Source organism: Ruditapes philippinarum, unplaced genomic scaffold, assembly GCF_026571515.1.
Source record: "Ruditapes philippinarum isolate M1 unplaced genomic scaffold, ASM2657151v2 ctg3237_1_1_1_1, whole genome shotgun sequence".
Classification (NCBI taxonomy): Eukaryota; Metazoa; Mollusca; class Bivalvia; order Venerida; family Veneridae; genus Ruditapes; species Ruditapes philippinarum.
Genome location: NW_026866022.1, coordinates 25,373 through 41,480, shown reverse-complemented (window position 1 = coordinate 41,480; position 16,108 = coordinate 25,373). Strand labels below are relative to the sequence as shown.

At 34.7% G+C, this 16,108-nt stretch overlaps 1 protein-coding gene across 1 annotated transcript in view; it reads left to right on the top strand.

Annotated features, from left to right (window-relative positions):
- The window catches only part of LOC132731021 (uncharacterized), a 71,089-nt gene that overhangs the window by 41,906 nt on the left and 13,075 nt on the right, over nt 1–16,108 (top strand). The window contains exon 6 of the mRNA XM_060717121.1: nt 2,262–3,353. Within this exon, the coding sequence (XP_060573104.1) occupies nt 2,262–3,353 (1,092 nt within the window). The remainder of the gene's footprint in view (nt 1–2,261; nt 3,354–16,108) is intronic.

Here is a 16,108-nt window from a genome sequence, read left to right as displayed (position 1 = left end):
AACCTCTAGCAAGATTGTTCAAATTATAGCCCTGGGGTCAAAATTGGCCCCATCCCCAGGGGTCGTTGATTTTCACTATGTACATATAGTAAAAAATTAAAAAATCTTCTTGTCTGAAGGTACAAGGCTTAGAGCTTTGATATTTGGTATATAATATCATCTATGGGTCCTCTACTAAAGTTGTTTTAATTATGCCCCTAGTGAAAAAATTGCCCTGCCCTAGAGGCGATAGTTTTCCTTATATGTATAAAGTAAAAACTTGAAAAACCTTCTTCTCTGAATTGACAAAGGCTAGAGGTTAAATTTATGGCATGAGACTTTGGGAAGTGAACCTCTACTAAGATTGTTCAAATTATAGCCCTGGGGTCAAAATTGGGTCCGCCCCGGGTTCATTGATTTTCATAATGTACATGTAGTAAAAAAAAAAAATAATAAAAGCTATTTTTGTCTGAAGGTACAAGGCATAGAGCTTTGATGTTTGCTATATAATATCATCTGTAGGTCCTCTACCAAAGTTGTTCAAATTTTTCCCCTGGTGTCAAAATCGGCCCTGCCTGGGGGCAGTCATTTTCATTAAGAACACATAATAAAAACAGAAAATAAAACAAATGTTTTCTGAATGGGAGAAAGCTACAGCTTAGATATTTGACTTGAAATGTTGTTAAGTGGACCTGTATCAAGATTGTTTTGAATTAAACCCTTGGGTCAAAATTTTGCCTTGCCCACAGGGACAGTGACCTACTTTCTTGTCCTTTGATGTACAGCAATGAAATTTTGACCATGTGCACAGTTTTAGTTGTAAAATTGAACTTTGATATCAAGTGACCTAGATTTTGATGATGTTACCTACTTTCTTGTCCTTTGATGTACAGCTATGAAATTTGAACCATGTGCACAGATTAAGATGTAAAGTGAACTTTGATATCAGCTGACCTAGATTTTGACAAAGTGTCTTACTGTGTTGTCCTTTGATGTAGTCATGAAATTTAGGCTGTCGTCTGCTTATCTTTCTGCAAGGGAATGCTAGCAGTTTATAGTAATACGTTGGTTTTGCATTGGTACCGGCTCATCCAGACAATAATATACGAGGTTAATAAAAGACCCGTTCTTCAACAGTATTTGTTCCTACACTTCTATTTAGTGTTGTATTAATGCGGTGGCATAGCATTTTCTCAAATGCAATCTTGTTTAAATCTGGAAAAAAACTGTTGAAAATCATTCAAAACACTGACACTGTTGTGAAATTTCTACAATTTTAGTAGCCTGATTTTTTATCTTGAACAAATTCTTCATAGGTGTATACCCTGCTGTTTGAATTTAAGTTTTAATATTCCTGGGAATGATTTGAGTGGGTCATACTGCTTTTATTGTTTTTTAAATAAGATCAAGACTTGTTGAAAAATGTACCAACCTTAAAATGAATAAATGTTGATAATAAATGCATTTATAGCTAAAATAAATCTAAAGCATAATTTCCCCTTCCATTTATTATTGGCTAATCATAGCTTAACTAATTGAATATTGGATGTTCCGGGATACTTATAACTTTGAAAATGTTTTCATTCTAGTTATGTATTAATGTAGTTTTTCAGCTCTTTTTAAAGGCAGTTAACCAGTGAATCCATTTCTTCACTGGTGACTATGGAACACTGGTAACACCTTTGCTATAACCAAACTAGAGCATTATTTGTGAGTTACTTTTGTGTCAAATATCCAAAGTTGAGCCCATACCATGGTCTTTGAGGCCATAATTTAGTTATGAAATTCCAAATTTTAGCCCTAAAATTTCTTTTATTTACCCTAAAATTCCTAATTTTAGCCCTAAATTTTTTTAAAAATTGCCCTAAAATTTGCCCTAATTTTTTGTCAGAAGGTGCTGGACAGCCTGCAAATGTCTACCACATCAAGACAATGTGTCACGTCCAAGAACCATGTCTCTACCTCAAAGGTCAAGGTCACACTTTCATTTTGAAGTTTCCCATTATCGCAATTAGAGTAAATATGTACACACATTCGTGTCCAGACTGTAACTTTGTCATGCATGGAATGGTTTTAAAATAACTAGACATAAATGTCTACCACATCAAAACGATGTGTTGCGTTCAAGAATTACGTCTACCTCAAAGGTCACGGTCACACTAACATTTTGAAGTTTTGCTAGAAATAGAAAAATGGGTAAAATGGTTTCTGGAAAATGTAATAGTTATTGTTAGACAAGTGAAACATCATACATTATATTTAATGTTTAAATTTTGTTTCAGACCACAGTTCAGGCCACTTTTCTTTCATAAATATACAAGAGAAATGTTCTGAATGGGATAGATGCATCACAAGTGGAAGTGAATCAGCTGCAAAAATTTTAATAGAAAAAGAAATTTTACCATCTCAAAGAGAGTTGCACAATGCTTGTCGTGTTTTTGGAGTGGATTCACACATACTTTCTGAAATATGCACTGTGATAAGCAAACATATCAGAAAAAAATCAAAAAATGTCATTGATGTAAGGCCATCCTATCGAAATGATCATGTTCTTTCAAGTAGCTATGTCTCTATTGTTTTTATAGTAGTGGTTAAGAAAAATCCCAGATATTTAGTATCCAAAGATAATTATGAATGCTACATAAAGCATGAAAATGACTACAGTTCTGAAGGAGAAATTGTAGCTGTTAAAGAAATGGAATCTGATACTAGTGACATTCAATCTTCTGATGCTGTTCTGGAAAATATTAGAAAATGTGTCAACAAGAATGCTGATGATCTTCTTCAAAAACATAGTAATCTTAATGTGATTTTACCAAGTTTGATGAAGTCAGTAGGTTATACGTCAGGCAAACATGACATTAAGATTAAACCTTGCATAGCTCTCTATGTTTCAGTAAAGGGATATATACCTCTAAATGAGACACCATTTGAAAAGGAAATTGATGGATTCCCAACAGATGTTTTGGAAGGAGAGTTTGAACCATTTATAGGAGGACCAAATCAATACCACGAACATCTTAAGATGGGTGTTGCAATACATGCCAATGTTTTAATTGGAGATACAATCTTAGGGGGGACTCTTGGAGGATTTATAAACCATTCAGTGCATGGATTATGTGGAATAACAAGTGCACATGTTGTTTATGATAGTGCTGAATTAGCAAGGGTGAAAAATGCTCAAGAATTAAGTGTAGTAAAGACAGTTTATCAGCCTGTAAATGAATGCATGTCAGCATTTGGTGAAGTTGTTCTGGCTGTTTATAATGAAGGAAGTGAGTCTGAATCTGGAATGGAAGTTGCTCTTATAAGCATAAAAAATAGGCAACCAAAGGATGGAAGTTTTCCTGAAGCATCCAATTATAAGGAAGCAGGTGAGCATATTTTAATTATCCCTGGACAATTAATCAGAAAAAGTTTTATAAAATGATGTTCTGGTCTCTTATTATACCCCAACCACAAAATGTGGGGGGGGGGGCTATAATGGATTTGCTTTGTCACGTCTGTCCGTCTCCATTATCGTGTCCGCTCTATAAATCCTATACCAATTGAATGATTTTCTTCAAACTATGCTCAAATGTTAACCTTAACAAGAGGATGTGCAAAACCCATTTTGCCCATGTGTCAGCTCAAAATCAAGGTCATAGTTGAAGGTCAAATATCAAACAATCAAATATTAGACAGTATGTCGTGTCCGCTCTGTAAGTCCTACACTAATCGAAAGATTTTCTTCAATCTTGGCTCAAATGTTCACCTTTATGCAGAACCCATCTTACCCTTTTGCAGGCTTAAGGTCAAGGTCACACTTGAAGGTCAAAAATTGACTTAGAAAATATTCTTAAATTTTAACATGTATTTGAATATTTCTGAAACTAGAGAAGGTATTTGCTTGAAACTTAAAATATATCTGGGGTCAAAATTGACCCCCGCCCGGGAGGGGGGGGGGATCATTGATTTTGCTTATTTGTATATATTAAAAACTTAAAAAAACTTCTTTAAAAAAACCCAAATAGCTAGAGCTTAGCTATTAAGCATGAAGCATCTTATAGTGGGTGTCTACCAAGTTTGTTTAAATAAAAGCCCTGGGGTCAAAATGGCCCCGCCCCAGGGGTTCATTGTTTTTCCCTTTATGTATATAGTAAAAACTTAAAAAATCTTCTTTTAAAAAACCTTTAAAGCGAGAGCTAAGATATTTAGCATGAAACATCTTCTAATTGGTGTTTACCATTTTTGTTTAAATAAGAGCACTGGGGTTAAAATTGGCCCCGCCATGAGGATCATTGATTTTCCTTATATGTATATAGTAAAAACTTGAAAAATCTTTCGTTTAAAAAAAAAAAAACCAAAGAGCTAGAGCTTGAATTTTCTTCTAGTGAGTGTCTACCAAGTTTGTTAAAATGAAAGCCCTGGGGACAAAAATGGCCCGCCAAGAGGGAGGGTCAGTGTTTTTCCATTTATGTGTATAGTAAAAACTTTAAAAATTTCTTAGAGCTAGAGCTTAGATATTTATCATGAAACATCTTCAAATGGGTGTCTACCATGTTTGTTCAAATAAAAGCACTGGGTTGAAATTTGCCCCGTCCCTGGTGCCTATATACAGGTGAGTGATTTCAGGGCCATCATCCTCTTGTTTACAGTTATAGCCCTTTGTTTATTTGACACTTTGAACTTTGTCAGGGACATAACTCAAAATGTAAAAGAGATATCAACTTCAAATTTTGTAGGTAGATTGATCTCATTGAGTAGAAGTGCAGTGAGTAGTAATGAAGTGCAAAAGAACTGTAACTCTGCCTTGCCTCTTTTTAGCTCACCTGAGCACTTTTGTGATCACAATTTGTTCATCGTCAGTCAGTGGGTACAAACCCAGAGGTACTTGTGTGACTTGGAGAACAATGGGTAACAGTAAATTCTCTTTGATCCTATTCATTCCGTTTTTACTTGTGTGTCTTTTTTTAAGCCTTGTGTGACTTAAAATGGCTAAAAAGATCAAAGGAAAAGTCACATTAATACCATTTTGTAAGTACGTACGTCCGTGAGTCAGTGTGTCCATTGTCAATTTTTTATACAAACAACTTCTTCTCAGAAACCACTGGGCCAAATGTGATGAAATTTTGCTGGGATGTTCCTGGCATGAAGCTCTACTAAAATTGTTCAAATGATTCTGCTCAATTGAACATCATGGTCAGTAGGGCTTAAAATAGATTTTTGAAATGAAATCTTTAAAAATTATCTCCTGAAAGTACATGGCCTAGAGCTTAGATATTTTGTATGTTACATCATCTACTGAAATTTACAAAAATTGTTCAAATTATAGCCCTGGGTGTAAAATTGTCCCCCCCCCCCCACCCCGGGGTCTTTGATTTTCATTATATACATTCAGTAAAAATTAAGAAATCTTTTTGTATAAAAATGAAAGAGCTAGAGCTTAGATATTTGGCAGGAAACATCTTCTAGTGGATGTCTACCAAGTTTGTTAAGAAAAAAGCCCCGGGGTCAAAATAGGCCACCCCCCAGGGGGTCATTGATTTTCCTTTTAATGGTATATAGTTAAACTAAAAAAAATCTTTTTGTGAAAATCCAAAACCAATAGAGCTTCGATATTTTGTATGACACATCATCTAAAAAAAACTCTGTAAAAAAATGTTCAAATTTTAGCACTGGAGTCAAACTTGGCCCTGCCCCTGGGGTCTTTGATTTTCATTATATACATATATACATATAGTAAGAAATTAAGAAATCTTTTTGTAAAAAAAACCCGAAGAGCTAGAGCTTAAAATCTTTCAAATAAAAGCCCTAGGGTTAAAATATTGCCCCACCCTAGTGGTCATTGATTTTCCTTGTATGTATATAGTGAAAACGTAAAAAGAAAACCTTCTTGTAAAAAAACGAAAGAGCTAGAGCTTAGATATTAAGCATGGAACATCTTCTAGTAGATGTCCTCCAAGTTTGTTCAATAAAAGGCCTAGGATGAAAATTTGTCTCGCCCTGTGGGTCATTGATTTTTCTAATGTATATAGTAAAATCTTAAAAAATCTTCTTGTAAAAAACCGAAAGAGCTAGCTATATAACAGGGTCTTTGATTTTTGGCTGGGTTGCACATGATTGTGCAAACCAGGGTTATAGTATCGTGAATGAAGAAAGGTGGGCGGGTTTGGGGAAAATTTTTCCTAACTGTATTCCCAGCAACTACTTATCACAGCCTCTTGATATTATGCATACAGCATTGGCACATGGTCCCATTCTGTGGAATTCAATTTCAGGTCTGTCACTCCTCCACTTCCTGTTTACCGACTTAGTTAAATTTTCAACATTAATGGTGAATGGTAAGAAATTTTTGTATCACTTTTTTTAGCAACTACTTATCACAGCCTTGTGATATTTGATGTATGGCATTAACAAGTGGTCCCATAAGAGGAATTTTATTTCAGGTCTGTCGCTCATCCATTTCCTGTTTACCGACATAGTTAAATTTTTGACATTATTAATGGTCAATGATATGAAATTTTCATAACAGTTTTCTCAGCAACTACTGATCACAGTCTCTTGATATTTTGCATACAGCATTAACAAGTGGTCCCATACTATGGGAATTGATTTCAGATCTGTTGCTCATCCACTTCCTGTTTACCCACCTAGTTAATTTTTAAATTGGTCAATGGTAATTTTTTTGGTAACATCACAGCCTCATTATATCTGGTGTACAAATGCAACGCGGCCCTTTTTGTCTTTGACCCATTTTTTAAGCTCGACTTTTTTTTTTTGAAAAGGAAAGTAGAGGTATTGTTATAGTCAGGTCGGCGTTGCCGTTGCCGATGCCGTTGCTGTCCGAAAACTTGTACCTGGATCATAACTTTTTTATTTCTTGGTGTATTGTCTTCATACTTGGCCACAACAATCCTTGGGACAAGACCTTTCAGTAGACCACACTAACCTTGACCTTCATCCATAAATGACCTTGACCTTCAAGGTTAAAAGTCCAATTTTTGCTTGTTCATGCTGTTATTGGCTGTAACTTTGTTATTTTTGAATGGATTGTCTTCAAACTTGAACATAATAATCTTCAAGGATATCCCTTAAAAATAACCAGTCAGACCTTGACCTTCACTCATCAATGACCTTGACTTTGAAGGTCAAATTATTGAAATTTTCATTTTTTTGGCTATTATTGGCTGTAACTTTGTTATTTTTGAATGGATTGTCTTCAAACTTGAACATAATAATCTTCAAAGATAACTGTTAAAATATACCGAAAGACCTCGACCTTAACTCATTAATGACATTGTCTTTGAAGGTCAAATTATTGAAATTTTCATTGTTTTGTTGGTAACTGACTGTAACTTTGCTATTTTTGAAGGGATAAACTTCATATTATAACAGAACATTCTTAAGGACCAAAACTTGTTGTTTATCAAACCCAAATTTGCTTGGGGTCTTTAATGACCTTGACCTTGAAGGTTATATTACTGAATTTTCTCAGATTGTGCATTTATTGGTGTGTGTGTATGTATAGTATATGTATTATATATATATATATATATAAATGTGTGTGTGTGTGTATATATATATATATAAATATATATATATATATATATTATATCAAATAGATACATATAATATATATATATATATATAAATATATATATATACATGTGTATATATATATATATATACACATGTATATATATATATATTGTATATATATAAATTGCGTCATTTTTTTCTATTTTTAGAAATTGCATCATTTTTCTATTTTTAGAAATTGCGTCATTGTTGCTATTTTTAGAAATTGCGTCATTTTTTTCTATATTTAGAAATTGCGTCATTTTTTTCTATTTTTAGAAATTGCGTCATTTTTTTCTATTTTTAGAAATTGCGTCATTGTTTCTATTTTTAGAAATTGCGTCATTGTTGCTATTTTTAGAAATTGTTGCTTTTTTAGAAATTGCCTCATTTTTTCTATTTTTAGAAATTGTGTCATTTTTTTCTATTTTTAGAAATTGCCTCATTGTTTCTATTTTTAGAAATTGCGTCATTGTTGCTATTTTTAGAAATTGTTGCTATTTTTAGAAATTGCGTCATTTTTTCTATTTTTAGGAAATTGCTTCATTGTTGCTATTTTTAGAAATTGCGTCATTTTTTCTATTTTTAGAAATTGCGTCATTTTTTTCTATTTTTAGATTCTATTTTTAGAAATTGCGTCATTTTTTCTATTTTTAGAAATTGCGTCATTTTTTCTATTTTTAGAAATTGCATCATTGTTGCTATTTTTAGAAATTGTTGCTATTTTTAGAAATTGCGTCATTTTTTCTATTTTTAGAAATTGCATCATTGTTGCTATTTTTAGAAATTGCGTCATTGTTGCTATTTTGAGAAATTGCGTCATTTTTACTATTTTTAGAAATTGCGTCAATTTTTCTATTTTTAGAAATTGTGTCATTTTTTCTATTTTTAGAAATTGCGTCATGTTGCTATTTTAAGAAATTGCGTACTGTTGCTATTTTTAGAAATATGCTTAATGTGTCTATTCATATATATACAAAATATATAAAAAAAACTAATGTGACAAGACAGACCAACTAAATTTATAAAAAGGAAACGTTAACATATGTTCAAACCTTTCTATGTTTGCGTTTAGAAAAAGTAAAAAGTCGAGCGTTGCCCCCGCCCGGCGGTGGCTCTTGTCTCTATATACATTTAGTAAAAAAATAAGAAATCTTCTTGAAAAAAAAAAAGAAACAGCTAGAGCTAAGATATTTGGCATGAACATGTTCTAGTGGACGTCTAACAATTTTGTTCAAATAAAAGCCATAGGGTCAAAATTGGCCACGTCCCTGGAGTTACTGCCCTTTGATTATTTTACACTTTGAACTTTGTCCAGGACATAACTCTAAAATCACACTGGGTATCTACAAGAAACTTAGTAGGTAGATAGATTTTATTGAGTAGAAGTGCAATGCAGGACATTTGTAACTCTGCATTGCCTTATTTTGGAGTTATTATCCCCTGCTGAAAGGCGATGCGGGATATAGAAATAGTCTTCGTTCTTCCGTCCATCCTTCCTTCAATCTATACATCCTTTCGTCCAACATTTTTGTCTGGAGCATATTTCAAAAAGTATTGGAGGTACCAACTTGAAACTTCATAGGTGGATAGACCTCATTGGCGAGGAGTGCAGTGCACAAGAATGACCTTTCATAATTTTTAGCTTACCTGACCACAAAGTGGTTAAGGTGAGGTATAGTGATGGGGCTATGTCCGGCGTCCTGCGTTGTCAACAATTGGGTTGTTAACAGTCTAGCAGTCTAAGTTCTGATTGGATCATTGTCAAACTTTGTCAGAATGTTTGTCTCAATGAAATACAGATTGAGTTCGAAGATGGGTCATCTCCGGTCAAAAACTAGGTCACAGGAGCTAAAAATAGAAAAAGCTTGTTAATACTCTACTGTCTGCAGTTTTTATCCAAATATTCTGGAAAGGACAAGGTTCACTAACAGAGCATTTTAGCCTTGTTATTTCATGAATTCAAAACCAATAAAAAAAAATCATACAAGTTTCTCAAAAAATGACTTATTATCTATCTAAACATGGCAAAATATTACAGTAAAAGATATTTTCATATCTAAAAAGTATATCTAATGTCATTTACCGTGCATATTTGCCAAAATAGCAAATTATCGGTCATTTGCTGCTGCACCTGCTTAAAATAAGATATGAAGATCCACATGCGACACTTGGTCCTTTCCAAATATATAACAAAGCTACGACAGAAATATGGTGGTGTCGGTTTTGGCTCTTCATATAAAAAATATCGTTAATCTTACATTGGCTGTTGCTATGGTAATTTGGGTCAGCTGATAATAATCGTCTTATCTGGCTTGTACCAATGCATTTGTATAAACAACGTTAATCAAAAATATTCCTAACATGAAGGCCTTAACAGAAATACAATAATCTTCTATAACAACTGATTTATAGCATTTAACTGTATTATTTAAATCATATCCGAAAATTTCCTGTCCAAAATTATGATAGATTAGAAAGAATGGCATTCAAGTGTGGAAAAAAAATATTCATGTTTTATTGTGCCCCCACGTTAGTGGCGGGCATTTAGATTTACCCTTGTCCGTCCGTCCATTCACTTTTGTGCCGCACGTAACTCAAAAAGTATTTGACCTAGAGTCATAAAACTTTACAGGAATGTTGATCAGCATGTGTAGTTGTGCACCCGGGTATTTTCGTGTGGATATTTTTAGTATTTTCAGAGTTATTGCCCTTGACGTAGTAAAATTTTGTAATTTTCAACATGTGTCGCAAGTAACTTAAAAAGTATTTGACCTAGAGTCATGTAACTTTACAGGAATATTGATCAGCATGTGCAGTTGTGCACCAGGTATTTTCGTCTGGATTTATTTAGTATTTTTAGAGTTATTGCCCTTGACTTAGAAAATTTTGCAATTTTCAACTTGTGTTGCAAGTTACTCAAAAAGGATTTGACATAGTCATTAAACCTTATGGGCAGGTTGCTCAGCATATTTAGATTTGCACCTGGGGTTTCACTTGTGGATTTATCCAGTATTTGTAGAGTTATTTCCCTTGACTTAGTTAAAAGATTGACAGAACAGTGGCACGGTGGGGGCACCCGTGTCCTATGGACACATTTCTAGTTGATAACTGAAATAGAAAGTTTATATAACATACTTAATTTCTATCTTTTCCTTTTGTCTAAAGACAAGAAAGAATATTAATGCTCACTAATATTTTATTATGCTCCCCGAAAAATTTCGGGGGAGCATATAGTCGTCGGGTTGGCCGTCCGTCCGTCCGAACGTACGTCCCGAATTCGTGTCAACAATTATGCTCGCACAACAAAGTTGTAAGGGGGGTATACTGAAATTTGGCATGGAGGTTAGTCATGATTAGTAGATGACCCCTATTGATTTTGAGGTTAAAGGTCAAGGTCACAGGGGCATTCACTTCAAAAAGCTTGTCCGCCCAATAACTTAAGATTCCTTTGACCCACAGTCTTCATATTTGGCATGGAGGTAAGTCGTGATTAGTAGATGACCCCTATCGATTTTGAGGTCACCAGGTCAAAGGTCAAGGTCACAGGGGCCTTGACTTCAAAAAGCTTGTCCGCCCAATAACTTAAGATTCCTTTGACCAATAGTCTTCATATTTGGCATTGAGGTTAGTCATGATAAGTAGATGACCCCTATTGATTTTTAGGTCACCAGGTCAAAGGTCAAGGTCACAGGGGCCTTGACTTCAAAAAGCTTGTACGCCCAATAACTTAAGATTCCTTTGACCCATAGTCTTCATATTTGGCATGGAGCTTAGTCATGATTAGTAGATGACCCCTATTGACTTTGAGGTCACCAGGTCAAAGGTCAAGGTCACAGGGGCCTTGACTTCAAAAAGCTTGTCCGCCCTATAACTTAAGATTCCTTTGACCCACAGTCTTCATATTTGGCATGGAGGTTAGTCATGATTAGTAGATGACCCCTATTGATTTTGAGGTCACCAGGTCATAGGTCAAGGTCACAGGGGCCTTGACTTCAAAAAGCTTGTCCGCCAAATAACTTAAGATTCCTATGACCCACAGTCTTCATATTTGGAATGGAGGTTAGTCATGATTAGTAGATGACCCCTTTTGATTTTGAGGTCACTGGATCAAAGGTCAAAGGGACTTTGACTTCTAAAAGTTTGTCCACCCATTTAACTTTTGGCATGGATGTTGATCATGACTATAAGGTGACCCCTACTGATTTTGAGGTCACTGGGTCAAAGGTCAAGGTCACAGGGACCTCGACAAAAAAAGCTTTTCTTCTCAATTGCTAAAGAATGTCCTGTCCGCAATGTATTGATTTTGACATTTTCACATTTGAAGCATGTAGAATACATAACTTAGCAATGCACTGGCTTAGTGACCTCAGATTTGGCAGGGAGGTTGTCCTTGAGCTCTAAATGGCCACTGTTGATTCTGACTAAGTGGTATGGGGGGTATTCACGCCATGATAGTGGCAGTTCTAGTTTGAAGTTGGATTTCAAATCTATTTCACAGAAATGATCACCATATTGAGAAGACGTGTTGCGCGCAACATTTGGCTCGCTACCTTGAAGGTCAAGGTTACAGCATGACTTTGCAGCAAAATCGTGTCCGGTCCATAACTTCATTATTTGAGGTCGGATATTAATAATATTTCACAGAAATGATCACCATATTAAGACTACGTGTTGCGCCCAACATTTGGGTCGCTACCTTGAAGGTCAAGGTCACTGCATGACCTTGCAGCAAAATCGTGTCCGGCCCATAACTTTGTTATTTGAAGTCGGATTTTGAAACTTATAATGTCACAGAAATGATCACCATATTAAAACGACCTGTGGCGCGCAACATTTGGGTTGCTACCTTGAAGGTGAAGGTCACATCATAACCTTGCAGCAAAATCGTGTCTGGTCCATAACTTCGTTAATTGAAGTTGGATTTTAAAACTATTTTACCAAAATGATCACCATATTGAGATGACGTGCCACGCGTAACATTTGGGTCGCTTCCTTGTAAGCCAAGGTCACAGCATGACCTTGCAGCAAATTCGTGTCCGGCCCATAACTTCATTATTTGAAGACAGATTTTAAAACTATTTCACAGAAATGATCACCATATTGAGGTGATGTGTCGCTCGAAACATTTGGGTTGCTACCTTGAAGGTCAAGGTCACAGCATGACCTTGCAGCAAAATCGTGTGCGGCACATAACTTCATTATTTGAAGTCGGATTTTACAACAATTTCACAGAAATGATCACCATATTAAATCGACATGTCGCATGCAATATTTGGGTTGCTACCTTGAAGGTCAAGGTCACAGCATGATCTTGCAGCAAAATCATGTCTGGTCCATAACTTCGTTATTTGAAATTGGATTTTACAACTATTTCACAAAAATGATCACCATATTAAGACAATGTGTCGTGCACAACATTTTGGTTATTTTTACACTTTGAACTTTGTCTGTGACACTACAAGAGGTATACCTTCCTGTGTCCAAAACCTATTCGGGGAGCATCACCGGGTTCAACCGGCTCTTGAATTAGAATTATTCACAATTCAAGGGAAGTTACTCATACTTAAAACTGAAAGTAGACAATTTTTGCTTTCCTGTCAACCATCTTCGGCGGTGTAGGTGTGAAAATAAAATGTTTGTATTTTATATCTTTTGTATATCATCATATCTTTAGTTTTAGACAAATAAAGTTGAAAAAAATTTATTCTGAAGGAGGGAATAACGGCAGATAGTAGTTTCAACGGTAATAAAATTTATTTTTAAAGCACATGTAGTAATAGACTCTCTGGCCTAGTGGATGTTGTTGATGACTGTCACCTAAGACATCGGAGTTCAAAACCAGTGGCTGACAGAAATTTTTTTCTTATTTTTTCTTTCTTTTTAATTTAATGAATAGTTATCATACATAATGTACTGGTAATAAATATCAAAACAAACTGAAAAAAATAAAATGTTTAGATCAACATATTTTTAATTTGGATATATTCAACAAAAAGAAATGTAGATAATTTTATACTGTGTACAATGAATTTTAAGCTACAATAACTGCTTGATTTAAAATCACATTTCATGGTTGAACTTTATCCAAAAGATGTGTGCTTTCAAATTTTGCGGAAAAAGACTTAACTGCACCAACAAAGGGAAGATCAGTAAACAAGAACATTACCACTTGATCAAGGAAAAACTCACTAATTATAAGTCAGGAACATACCTCTATCTGTTTAAAAGCTAATAAAGCGGCTTTAAAAGTATATTGTTTTATTTATTTCTATTTGATATGTATGTAAGTTAATTTTTTCTAATACTTAATAAATGGTATTTATTTTTGTGCCCCCACGTTAGTGGCGGGCATTTAGATTTACCCTTGTCCGTCCGTCCTTCCGTCCGTCCTTCCGTCCGTCCGTTCACTTTTGTGTCGCACGTAACTCAAAAAGTATTTGACCTAGAGTCATGAAACTTTACAGGAATGTTGATCAGCATGTGTAGTTGTGCACCTGGGTATTTTCGTCTGGATATTTTTAGTATTTTCAGAGTTATTGCCCTTGACTTAGTAAAATTTTGCAATTTTCAACTTGTGTCGCATGTAACTCAAAAAGTATTTGACCTAGAGTCATGAAACTTTACAGGAATGTTGATCAGCATGTGTTGTTGTGCACCTGGGTATTTTCGTCTGGATATTTTTAGTATTTTCAGAGTTATTGCCCTTGACTTAGTAAAATTTTGCAATTTTCAACTTGTGTCGCATGTAACTCAAAAAGTATTTGACCTGGAGTCATGAAACTTTACAGAAATGTTGATCAGCATGTGTAGTTGTGCACCTGGGTATTTTTGTCTGGATATTTTCAGTATTTGTAGAGTTATAGCCCTTGGCTTAGTAAAATTTTGCAATTTTCAACTTGTGTTGCATGTAACTCAAAAAGTATTTGACCTAGAGTCATGAATCTTTACAGGAATGTTGATCAGCATGTGCAGTTGTGCATCAGATATTTTCGTCTGGATTTATTTAGTATTTTTAGAGTTATTGCCCTTCACTTAGAAAATTTTTGCAATTTTCAACTTGTGTCGCAAGTTACTCAAAAAGGATTTGACATAGTCATTAAACCTTATGGGCAGGTTGCTCAGCATATTTAGATTTGCACCTTGGGTTTGGCTTGTGGATTTATCCAGTATTTGTAGAGTTATTTCCCTTGACTTAGTAAAAAGATTGACAGAACTGTGGCGCGGTGGGGGCACCCGTGTCCTATGGACACATTTCTAGTTGTTATAGCTATAGAGACTAATAGGAAAAAGTAAATGTTATAAAGGGCAAATAAACTCTCAAAAATGTTGTAACCTCTTTCTTTTGAATTTCTTCAATATATTATTCTCACTTTTTCTCTAATCATAGAACTGAATTTACGTGTCCTAAACCAAGAGTGAAAACTTTTGACAATCAAATGCATAATTTGTTACGGTTCAATACATTAAAAATGGTGACCATGTGAATTATTAAGTATTTACATTAAACTTGTATTCTTTGAAACAAGATCTAGCGGGGACACGCTTGACTTTTATACTTTTTCTAAAAGCAGACAAATAAATGGTTTAAACAAATCTTTAAAAAGAAAAATAATTAAAAAAAATGTTGTTCCTTTTCTTCCAAGTTTGGTAGATCTGTCTAGTAATACTTGTTGTTTTGTTCAAGTATGAATGATTTCCATAAATAAAATGACAAAGTTAAGAAAATATAAGAACAATTCAATCTTATGACAGTCACGGTCATATATATATTATATTATTCAACATGTCCGTTTGGTCACAAGGGTTGTCTTGTCCACGTATGATACAAATCTGTAGATAAATAACAAAGTTATGACAACTAAACCATAATTCAATTGTATGACCTTCGCGGCCAAGGTCATTGAAAACTCAAGGTCAAGGCAGTTCAGCCATTAAGAAGGACTTGTCCAAGTTTGAAGATAATCTATTTTGATTAATAACCAAGTTATAGGCAATTATAACAATATATATATATGCGGTGGCATATAGCGATTCACCTGTGTGTGTGGGTGCGTGCGTGTGTGTGTGTGTGCGTTCTATAGATTATATAGTGAACTTAAAAAATCTTCTTCTGAAAAACCACTAATCTGATTTCAACCAAACTTGGCAGGATTGATCTTAGGGTAAAGGGCTTCCAAAGTTGTTCAAAGAATTTCATTCCATGCAGAAATCTGGTTGCCATGGCAACCAAAGGAATTTTAAGAATAAATTTACAAAATCTTCTTGTAAAGACCCAAAAGGCCTAGAGCTTAGATATTTTGCATAAGGCTTTATCTGGTAGGCCTCTACCTAGATTGTTCAAATTATAGCCCTGGAGTCAAAATCGGCCCCACCCTGGGGGTCATTGATTTTTACTATATGTACATATAGTAAAAACTTAAAAAACCTTCTTGTAAAGACCCAAAAGGCCTAGAGCTTAGATATTTTGCATAAGGCATTGTCTGGTAGACCCTTACCAAGATTTTTCAAATTATAGCCCTGGCGTCAAAATTGGCCCCGCCCTGGGGGTCATTGATTTTTACTATAT